Source organism: Trypanosoma cruzi (assembly GCF_000209065.1).
Source record: "Trypanosoma cruzi strain CL Brener chromosome Unknown tcruzi_1047053507295, whole genome shotgun sequence".
Classification (NCBI taxonomy): Eukaryota; Euglenozoa; class Kinetoplastea; order Trypanosomatida; family Trypanosomatidae; genus Trypanosoma; species Trypanosoma cruzi.
In genome coordinates this window covers 1-10898 of record NW_919643.1, presented here as the reverse complement: position 1 = coordinate 10898, position 10898 = coordinate 1, and the positions used below count along the sequence as shown (strand labels likewise).

Here is a 10898-nt window from a genome sequence, read left to right as displayed (position 1 = left end):
CCACGCCCACACACACGCACGCACGCGATACCTCAGGCTGCCGTCACTCGGAGCACACGACACATCCACCGGCACAACCACCGCATCCGCATCACCAGATACATCTCCAGCACTCCCAGCAGCAGCACGAGAGCGCAAGGACCAACACGGACAAGCAGCACGAGAGTGTAAGGACCAACATGGCGCCGCACCGTCACCATCGCAGTCATCGTCACCTGTAGTGGAGTCGCTGGAGTCAGTCAGCTGATCGGTGAGACAGAAGGAAAAGAATGGAACAAGAGGGAGAGAGACGGAGTGCAGCGGACGCAGCGAGAGAGAGAGCAGACAACATGAGGAGAGGGCAGCAGGCCCAGCCGCACAGTTCACACACCACGAGACGGCATCCACGCAATGAAGGCAAAGAGCGCCAGCAGCCACCCACCATGCAGTGGGAGAAGATATCCGCCAACATCTCCCACAGCTCATTCTACAGCCCCAGGGAAATGGCAAAAGCCCCGCGGCCACCACACAACGCACACGGAGCGAGCACCCACCACACCAGCCACACGCGGAAGCGGATTCCCAGCCATCCATGACGCGGCACCAAAATTTCCAGCCATCCCGCCCTCAATGGGACACGGAGCCCAACTCAACGCAGTCACACGCGGTGCACCACACCCGCGGGAAAAGAGACTCGGGCTGCGCGCTCCCTCCTCCTCTCTGCTCTTCACGCCCACGGAGGAAGCAGCCGCCACACGCAACTGCCAGCATGCATTACAAAATGCGCATTCAAACCCAACGCAATGTGCATCTTGTGTGTGTGTGTTTGTGTGCCTGCAGAAAAGCAAAGAAAAAAGCAGAAAAAAGGGAGCAGAGCATGTGAACACGTTGCTGGGGACAAAACAGACGAGGTGAATGAGCGCAACGCAAATGGACAAAATACCCTCGCTTCAGAAAATGACGTTGCAAGCACTGGCCTGGTTGTTAAGGATAGTGCGGACGTATTGAGTGAGCGCAGTGCCTCTGGACACGAAAACCTCATCACAAAAAGTCACTACTCAGTATCCGAGAGCGGCGGGAGTCCAGAAGACCGCCTCGCCCTGCTCAATGACGCGAAATTGATCCTTGGTGATTTACGTGGTTACAGCATTGCGCGTGTGTGCGTGTCTCGGCTGTTGATACTTCTGGGACTGTGTGGAGTTGTGGCAGTACTGTGAGCCAAAGAGTGTGGAATTGCGACACCACACGGGGAATATGTGCTGCCTTTCTTGCGGTTTTTTTATTTTAAATTTTTAAAAATTTTTTTGCTGTTGCTTCTGGTATTTTGTTTGAATAACCAGTATCTCTTTTTCGTTTTTATGGTCGGTTGCTGCACACTGTTATGAGCGACGTGTTTCTCCTTCTTTTTTTGTTTTTTTCTTGTTGCACACACGCGGTGCCGGCTCCGCTGCTGTGCGCCCCACGGACTGCACAAAAGGAGGATTGGAAGAAAAGGCCGGATGCCGCATAAAATGTGAGGGATGTTGTGTGGGCTGGTGGAGTAATACGATTTTTTTTCTTTTTTTCATTACATTTTTTACTTGTGCAGGTAATATTCATACGCACGTGATCGTCTTGTGCTGCATGGCACACGAAATGGAAGTCCTGCCGATTCATTTTAGTTTCTTTTTTTTCTTTTTTAAAAAATCCCTGCGGACTTCTTTTCTTCCGTTCCGTGTCCACTGTCACTTTGTGCCTCCGTGTGTCGTTGAGTGCCCTTCTGCTGGCTGTGTTTCCAAACTGCCCTCATACCTTTTTCTTCTTTTCTGCTAGAGGCACCGATGGTTTGCGACGACGATTGTTTGTGCTACCCATTGCGATGGCACGAGGGTGACTGGGCATCCTGCCCCGGCATGCTGAGTGCACTCAGAGGGGAGCGGATGGTGTGCGCCGTGCCGCATTTGTGAGTGTGGGACGCCACCCGCCAAAACCTGCTGTGAGGTGCGCTGCCAATTTGTCAGAGCGGAGAGAAGTAAAGGGCTGCGCCGTGGTATTGGACGCGCCTCGTTCGTTTCTTTGCGGCCGCGTGTGTGCTGTGTGCGCATGGCTCTATCTTGCGGTGCGACGTGGATGGCGTTGCTTCTGCGTGTGCCCTCGTGCATGCGCTGTGCGGCGGACTTCGTTCCCCATGACGCCGTCCTTGTGTGTGGAAGAGTGGAGGGAGCGGGGGGACGTGAGGAACTGAGTGTGGGTGACAGCCGACTCCTCCACGCAAATCGACGTCTTCCACAGAGGCGGCGCCTCGCTTAGCGTCCCCTCATGGGACCCAGACCGTGGACTGAGAGGGTGAGAGGGTTTGCTGAAGGAGGAAAACGAGATGCACTTGATGACGGCCAACCTGATCGGCTTGTGGTTACAGCGCGTGGGGCGCGTGCGCCGGTACGCGTTTGGCGTTGCGCTCACTATTGGGGAGGGGGGGCGGCACGACATTGTGGCGCTGTGTGTGTTGCGCGGCTGGGGCATGCTGGCGATTGTATAGGACACGGAGCCGTTTGACTGGTAGGAGCTGGTGGACTTTGCGGCGCAACGGGAGCGTATGGCAGCGGCGTGTGCTGGAGGGGCGCGTGTTGAAGTGATCGTGGCGTGCCTGTGGGTGCCTGAGGAGAGAGAATAACAGTAATAGTAACTGTGGGATTGTGAGGAACAGGGCAATGGCAAGGAGCATTCTTTTTTTTTTTTTTTTTTTTTTATTGTTGTTGAACTGCGCCCACCCAATTGTTTTTGTTGCTGTGGTGCGTGACTCTCATTGCTGGACGGGACGGTTCGTGGTTGTGGGAATTGTCTCTCCTTTTGCCTTCACTCTGCGTTGACGTGTTGTTAGTTTGTGCTGAAGGCTGCACGCAAGTGACAGGAGTGATGGTGATGATGTCTGGCCATTTGCTGCTGGTGGGCGCCATATGCGTGCTGTGGTGCGGTTTATCTGGAGTTGCTGCCGATGATGCTGGTGATGTTGGTTCTCTTGAGGAAAATGGTACTGGCAAGGACGAAAATGAGTTGAAAGGAATATCTTCTCCAGGTTTGAGTGTACCAAAGGGAAAAGAGAAACCAGCAGCAGCAGCATTGGGAGGAGGAGGAGCCCCAGATTCACAGGGAGGGAAGGATACTTCTATGTCAGAAGAGGGTGAAAATATCCTACAAGAACATGGAGTGAATTTATATGTCGATCTACCCAAAACAAATGAGGATGAAAATGAAAATAAAGGCTTGACGGATGCTGGACTTGACACGAGGAATCAAGCAGCACCACCAACACCTCTTCCGGGCACATCAGGAGAATCGCCAGAGCCTCCACTATTACCAGCAGTGAAGGGACCACCGGCATCCCCAGGGGTTTCTTCACAAGAACCACCTACCCAAGCATCAACGAAGCTAACAGTACCTGTACAGCCAGCAGAGCTCAACACTGCGGGCTCGGTGACACCGGTGCAGTCACAGGGAGGACCAGAGACAATGCAGCCAACTCAAGAACCTCCAAAAGTATCCAGTATACCCGACACAGGTACCCAAAAGGATTCACTAACTGAGGATCGGGCGGAAAAAACGTTATCCCCAGCAGGTACTAATGATACTACCGACGATCACAGTGAGGAGGAAATTGTGGAGGAAAGCCCCGGTGATGCTGCAGAATCAGGTGTCGTACTGACAGAAGGAAACGAAAGTGAAACACCGGGCAGCGGTTCGAAGGAAACAAAAACATCACACACTAAATTTGAGGAAAGTAACGCAGTAACGCCTGGCAACGGTGAGAGCAGTCCCACGGCTCCTCCCGCCGGAGAGTCAGACGCTGCCACAACCACAACCCCGAACAATCATGATGCGCGTAGCCTCAACAACAATGGCGACAATACCTTCACAGAAGAATTGGACCAGAAGGCAGCAACAACGAAACCCAAAAGCGCACCAGAAAGCACTGACACTGCAGCAGCCAACAGTGAAGCATCCACAACTGCCATAACCATCTCCACTAACACAAAAAACAAAACAACCACCGGCGACAGCGACAGCAGCACCGCGGTCTCCCACACCACCTCCCCTTTTTTGCTTCTTCTTTTTGTTGCGTGTGCGGCTGCTGCTGCGGTGGTGGCCGCGTGAGAGTGAGTGAGAGAGAGCCATGCACCGCCCGCACACACACTCGTCTTTCACTCACTCTCTGTGTGTGTCCCCTTGCATGGACTCTCGCCCTCACCTCATCCCACGAAGCACACACATAATGTGCCCATTGTATGTATTGCATGCACACCCATGCAGGCCCGTTGGTGCTCTCTTTTGCACGACACGCACCGCTGCCGTCCTGCCTGGCTGCATGGGCGGAGCACCGTAACTGTTTCTGTTTTGTTTTTATTGCATTGAGTGGGCGACCTCTCTCTCTCTCTCTCCCTGTGTGTGTGTTTTGCTTTACGGGAGCAATGAGAGTGTGTGCGCTGGTCGTCCCACGTTTCGGCCTTTTGTTTTCTTTTACTGTTTTGCTTGTGTTGTGGGTGCATGCATCTATGGAACTTTTATTGACTAGTGGCTGACTTTGAATGTGGACGCCTGAATGCTTTTTGTTTTTGCATTCTTATACGTTTTCTTGTTAGGAGAGTGTCAGCCTCTTGTATTCTTGTCAAGCCACCATGTTTTTTCTTCCACATACACCATGCGTCAGTTGATCCAAGTTACTCTGCGGCGCCGCTTTTGGTGCTGTTTGTGTTCATGATTTCTGCAATGTGTTTTTTCGGAGCATGTCTTGCTGTCAGCCCGACGTATTCTTTGTTCCTTGACGATTTGTTGCGTACCGACGGTGCATTGGCGTCTCTGGTGCTGGTGAGGGACGCGCGTCTCAGAGCTCACGATGCGTCGCGGGTTTGCGGCATCGTTTGTAAGGACCGATGGGTGCCCGTCCACATGAAGGTCTCATCAACGGGCTTGGAGGACAGCATAAGGCACTGCGGCTTCTTTTGGTTTTGCGCAAAGAATTTATTGGATGGTGCGTTTGTTTTCAAACCTTTGCAGCTTTTGTGGGGGAAGGTGGGAGGTTGAGGGCATCAGGACTGAATTCATTTGAGTGGCTGCGTTTCGTTGACTTGCGGCCAGTCGTGGCACTCTTTTGGGGTTTGGCGGCTCGTCTCTTTTGTTTACTTCCCACCGCAGCACGTGGATTACACTGATCCGAGGAACATTTGTTGGACCGCGTGTGGGCTGCTGCCGTGCGTGGTGCATGGACTATGTGATTGTGTGGGGAGGTGCATTGGGGTGACGAATACTTCTGTTTGGCGTGTCGCGGTGTGTCGGAATGATGTTCGGATGACATGTGGAGGGTGTTTTTTGTGATTTGTGTGTCTTCTCTGGTGGAGCCGACATGTGTGCGGGGATTGTGGCATTGCTGGCTGACAGCTCCACGTCACTTTTCAGCATTCCTGAATGTGCTGAGGGATGACGGCTGGCGACCAGCGTGTTGGTGCTGCTGGTGGGAATAAGTGCATCGGGAATAGGCCATTTTCTCTTTTCCGTGCTGGAGCCGATGAACTGGCACGAGGGCACCGGCTGCAGGCTGCCTGCCAGCACGTGTGAGCAGCGGATCCATGCACACACCGACGCTCATCGCAAGAGCGTGTGCGATCACAGTGGCCTTTTGTGGCGTGCTTTTGTGGACGTCAGTCCATCGGAGAATGTGTGAACCAAACGGCTGACTGCACACGAGGAAAATAAGTGCGTGCACTGTGCTGTGTTTTGGCGTCGATGGCAGAGCGGCAGGAAGCACGTGCTGGCAACCGAGATCTTTGCGTCGCGAGGGATGTCGGTGTTGACTTTGGATCGTCGAGGGTGAAATGATTTTGCTGCTGCCCGTGTGTGTGGCCACTCCGGCGGAGGGCGGACACAAAAGGGAGGGATGCAGGTGCTGCGTGTGTGTGTGTGCAGGTGCCATGCAACAACGTCACAACAAACATGCTGCGACTCGGTGACCCTCACATCGTTGTGGTCCTCACGAACAGCCCAGGCACGACCCACACCGATGCACTCAGTGGACGGAGTGAGGCATCTTTTGAGGCGCTGCAGGGAACAGGATGTGTTGACGCAGCCACGACGTGCATGGAGTGTCACGATTGCACAGTCAGCTGTGGCTGGTGGAATATTTACTTCTCGGAGGCAACGGAGAGAGAGAGCTACTCCTGCTGCTGGCGTCGTTGCTGCCTTTTGTGGCCTCCCATGCCGATTATTGTCTGTCCGCTGATCATGGGTGGCATGCCTCCAATAGTGACGTCGTCTGCAGGCATTTCACAGCACCAGTGAAACACACATCACGTCGCATGCTTTGGCTGTGGATGTGGTGTCGTGCATGCAGCTGGCATTATATTGCCCGACTCCTTTTCACTGCTTTGCGACGAATAGATGCGTCGCCGCCCGAGTCATTCACTGCGGCTCCGTGTGTTGTACCGCCAGCAGAAGACTCTCTTGTTGTGTGGCGCCTGGCTGACAGTCAAACACCACTGCGTTGGGACATGCAGGGATGTGGACTGCCGCTCACGGTGTTGGGCACCGCTGTTTGGATGCGGCGGCCACACGAGCGGATGTATTGTGGCACAATCAAATGCGTGAAATACGCGGAGTCACAGCGGCTGCAGTAATATCAGCGGTGTGGCACCACGGAATATGTGAGGGGGTGATGCATGAGGAATCACAGTGGGCGGCATGCGAGGGAAGTGTACCGCGACGGAGCGTCATCCCGCCCTCAGCCTGCAGGGGAATGTACACCCACAAAATATATGGACGAGGCACCACCAAACACACATGCCCTTCCATGCACCAATAAATAGGAGCGAAGGTGCGTTCTGGTGTGTGGGAGTCCACTCACATATTTTCATTTCCACCACAATAAACGGTGAGGAATCAGGTGTCACAGCAACGGAAGGAAAAACAAACATCTATTGCAACACTTTACCAGCGAAAGGCAGGAACAACACAAACCGAATTATTGGCTGCACCAACACAAGAAACATTCACAAGAGGAAAAAACAACAATAATTGTGCACCCTGCAGGAATCCCCAACACACGACCCAGGCATGAAGGTTTGCCCTCCGCAAAACAAAACAACATATGCAGACATCTGCCAAGACTGAAACAGAAGCACAAATAAATGGTTGCTTGCTTTATGCCATTCCTTGCGCTTATTTTTGCGTGTGCGGCTGCTGTGATGGCTGTGGCCGGGCCTGCATGAAGTGGTGTGCGCTGAATATGAAGGAAGGCCTAAGAAAGATGAATTGTTTTTGTGATGAATATTGGCTGCACTTCCCGTGGACCAACAATCCACGTGGTGTGCGGGGATCTCTCTTTTTATTGTTACTTTGTTTTTGTGTTGCTGTGCGCTGCACCTCCTCTTGTGTGTGTGCGTACCCTCCGTGAGGGGTGCGGACACGACGGACCGCTCTCGCCGTGTGTGCATGCGGTGGAGCCTTGTGTGCCGCTCCTGTTTGCTTCTCCCTCTTCCATCTGTGTGTTGGTGTTGCGGCAGGGCTGTGTGTGTGTGTGCCTGCTGCCGTGGATTGGAGTGTATGTCGTGCGTGGTGTGCGGCATACGGTGCATGCCTGGCTGCTGCCCTCTCCTCATGTGGTGTGCCCTCTCTGTGTGTGTCTGCTGCACCTCTCGTCTCCCCTGTTGCTCACCATTTCCCTCACTGTGCAGATAAGCTCCACACCACTGAACGACCACACTCACGATGATGATGACTTGCCGTCTGCTGTGCGCCCTGTTGGTGCTCGCCCTGTGCTGCTGCCCGTCCGTGTGCGTGAGAACGGATGACGCGGAAGGAGAAGATGACTCCAGTGATCCGTCTCTACCGCCAAAGGAGCAAAGTCGGGAGACTGAACCTTTAAATTCAAATACCCTTCCAGCACCGCAACCGGTTATTGCCAGCGCGACAGCTCAACCAGTTAAGGCCGTTACGGTAGAGGGATCATTTGTGTTGTCCGCTACGCAAGATGAAACAGGTGCGCCTGATCATTCAGAGTCAGCCGATGGAGACACCAATAAGGTACAAACGGAAGGTAAGGAAAGTACGACAGGGACACCAAGTAGCACGACTATCTCCGTAGACGAAATAGTTAAGAAAGCCGAAGATGCTGCCGCGACGACTACAAATACTACAAAGGCACCAATTACGACAACCACTACTACTACGACGACCGCTGCGCCAGAAGCAAGAAGTACTACGGCCATGAATACGGAGACGCCAACCACGACTACCACCCGCGCACCGTCAGGTCTGCGCGAAATCGACGGCAGCCTTGGCAGCTCTGCGTGGGTGTGTGCCCCGCTGCTGCTTGCCGTATCCGCGCTGGCGTACACCACTGTGGGCTGAAGAGGTGTGTGTGGGCTGTGCGTGCCAGCACTCAACCGCGAGGACATGTGAGCGTTCACTGTGGTCCGATGTATAAAGTAAGAGTAATTATAATGATCGTGTTTTGCTTCATTTGCTTTTGCTTCGCTGCTGTGCGCTCCGCGTTGCTGCTCCCTGTATCCGTCACTTGGCACGTATCCCGGACCCACGCATATGCTCGACACTCATACGACCGTTTACGTGGACGCATTCCAGACACACTCATACGCATGCGCACTGGAGCCGCTTAGTTAAAGTTTTTTGTTTTTTGTGTTTTTACTGTTTTACTTTATTGCCGCTTTTTTACATTTGTTTTACTTTTACTTTTTTTGTGTGTTTTCCTTGTTGTTAAGTTTTTGCAGGGCGTTTTGCTTTTTTTGCCTTTCATTGGTTCAATATTTTTCGTGAAATGTGTGCTGCTGCTGGTGGTGTTTTTTACTGTGCCGGGTCTTTTGTTGCCTTCACTCTGCGTTGACAGGGAGCTAGTTTGTGCTGAAGGCTGCACGCAAGTGACAGGAGTGATGGCGATGATGACTGGTCATTTGCTGCTGGTGGGCGCCATATGCGTGCTGTGGTGCGGTGCGGTTTTTGGACACGCGATGGACGACTACTGCAGTGAGGGTGGAGGGAACGGGTTGAGGCACACGAGTAATAGTGGAAATGAAGGCGTGTCTATAAAGGCGGACTGCGGGTTGCTATCCGCTCGAGTGGGATTAATAAATGCGGTTGAAGCTGGGGAAAAAGATGGTGAAGGATTGAGTGGTGGTACAGGCCCACTGGGAAAGACGAAGGAAACATTGCAGGATAATAAATTGGAAAATAAGACATTGGGCAAAGAGGCGACTGGTTCAGGAGGAGGAGGTGTCGCAGTTCAACCACCAGCAGCACTACCGCTGGGCTCTGGAGGATCAGATACAGAAGAACAGAGGCAGTCAGAAGAGTTGGATACAAAAGGAAAAGAGGCAGGAGGTAAGGGGGATGAAAAGGGCGGTAAGGCAACTGAGTCCCAACAAAAAAGAGCTGATCAACCTTCTTCATCTGGCAGCGACGGCCCTCAGGGTGACAAAGAACCCAATTTGAAAGAAAAATCCGAGAGTACTGAATCCTCCGTTGACACGCCGACACAAGAAGATGAAGTTGAAACGGAAGAAACAAATGTGTCAGAAGAAGAAACCGGAGTAGACGAAGAAAACAACAATAATGTGGCACTCACAGTGACAAGTGAAAGTCAAGTGAAACTGAAAGAAATACAACTACCAACACCACCAACACTACCAACAACGCAAGTGAATGAACGGTCCCGCACTGAGGATTCAGGACACGTGCAACAGCCAAAAGGCGTCCAAAGCGACATTGAATCAAACCACAATTCACAAACTGAGGGCGCTGCCCCCATCACAGCCAATCAACACAATGAGCCATCTGCCGACCATGCAGGATCAAGGCCACCATCACCCACGGCAAACGGTGATGCCGCCAATAATGAGGCTGACAAGAGCACTGAAGTCAGCACCCCGAACAATGATCCAGCAGCTGATGGTACAGGGACACGAGAAGAAAAACAAAATGAAAATAGGGAAGCCAATCCGAAGGAATCAGTTCCAGCCACAAACGCCACAACGGCGGCGACTGGCGACAGTGACAGCAGCACCGCGGTTTCCCACACCACCTCCCCTCTTTTGCTTCTTCTTTTTGTTGCGTGTGCGGCTGCTGCTTCTGCTGTGGTGGCCGCGTGAGAGTGAGTGAGAGAGCGCCATGCACCGCCCGCACATACACTCGTCTTTCACTCACTCTCTGTGTGTGTCCCCTTGCATGGACTCTCGCCCTCACCTCATCCCACGAAGCACACACATAATGTGCCCATTGTATGTATTGCATGCACACCCATGCAGGCCCGTTGGTGCTCTCTTTTGCACGACACGCACCGCTGCCGTCTTGCCTGGCTGCATGGGCGGAGCACCGTAACTGTTTCTGTTTTGTTTTTATTGCATTGAGTGGGCAACCTCTCTCTCTCTCCCTGTGTGTGTGTTTTGCTTTACGGGAGCAATGAGAGTGTGTGCGCTGGTAGTCCCACGCTTCGGCTTTTTGTTTTGTTTTTCATTGTTTTGTGGTTGAGAGCACCCATTCCGCGGGCTGCGTGTGTGTGTTTGTGTGTGATGATATGAGTAATTTGTGCGTGTGTTCTATCTGCCTCTCTCTGCCGTTGCTTTCTTCTGACTCTCTTGTGGCGCACAGCTGCTCTGCAATTATAGGCGCTGCCAAACACACAAGCACATGCACGCACACACACTCTGTGTCGGACACGCTGTGGAGGGGTGTGATCGTTGAGGACGCACGGAAGCACAGAATTCTGTCTGCGGCTGCCCTTGCGAGAAGGGAGGACGGGAGACCGCGATGTGTCTTTTCGACGTGTTGCGGGCGTGAATTTGGCGGCATGCAGGCAGGTGGGTGGTGTGGGCGTTGAGGGTGCCTGGGACGAGTGCGGATTGCTTCCCTTTCAGCAGCTGCAGTGCCGAAGCTTGCAT

General features: G+C 53.0%; 4 protein-coding genes and 1 pseudogene across 4 annotated transcripts, besides 8 other annotated features; all 5 read left to right on the top strand.

Annotated features, from left to right (window-relative positions):
* Positions 1–3492: a sequence feature (heterozygous, non-Esmeraldo-like haplotype).
* Positions 1254–1285: a sequence feature (AT_rich).
* On the top strand, positions 2305–2619 carry Tc00.1047053507295.61 (annotated as a pseudogene).
* Positions 2683–2707: a microsatellite.
* On the top strand, positions 2875–4110 carry Tc00.1047053507295.50 (mucin-associated surface protein (MASP), putative; the record flags this gene model as incomplete). The annotated part of the gene is made up of 1 exon (XM_801483.1): positions 2875–4110. The coding sequence occupies one exon, from the start codon at positions 2875–2877 to the stop codon at positions 4108–4110; it is 1236 nt and encodes a 411-aa protein (XP_806576.1).
* Positions 3493–4643: a sequence feature (haploid, Esmeraldo-like haplotype).
* Positions 4644–7108: a sequence feature (areas not merged during assembly with more than two copies in the genome that could not be assigned to a particular haplotype).
* Tc00.1047053507295.40 (uncharacterized protein) lies at positions 4711–5037 on the top strand (the record flags this gene model as incomplete). The annotated part of the gene is made up of 1 exon (XM_801482.1): positions 4711–5037. The coding sequence occupies one exon, from the start codon at positions 4711–4713 to the stop codon at positions 5035–5037; it is 327 nt and encodes a 108-aa protein (XP_806575.1).
* Positions 7109–7941: a sequence feature (heterozygous, Esmeraldo-like haplotype).
* On the top strand, positions 7714–8355 carry Tc00.1047053507295.30 (mucin TcMUCII, putative; the record flags this gene model as incomplete). Its single annotated transcript, XM_801481.1, has 1 exon — positions 7714–8355. One exon carries the CDS (start codon positions 7714–7716, stop codon positions 8353–8355), a length of 642 nt encoding a protein of 213 aa, XP_806574.1.
* Positions 7942–8347: a sequence feature (haploid, Esmeraldo-like haplotype).
* Positions 8348–10898: a sequence feature (heterozygous, non-Esmeraldo-like haplotype).
* Tc00.1047053507295.20 (mucin-associated surface protein (MASP), putative) lies at positions 8895–10109 on the top strand (the record flags this gene model as incomplete). Its single annotated transcript, XM_801480.1, has 1 exon — positions 8895–10109. The coding sequence occupies one exon, from the start codon at positions 8895–8897 to the stop codon at positions 10107–10109; it is 1215 nt and encodes a 404-aa protein (XP_806573.1).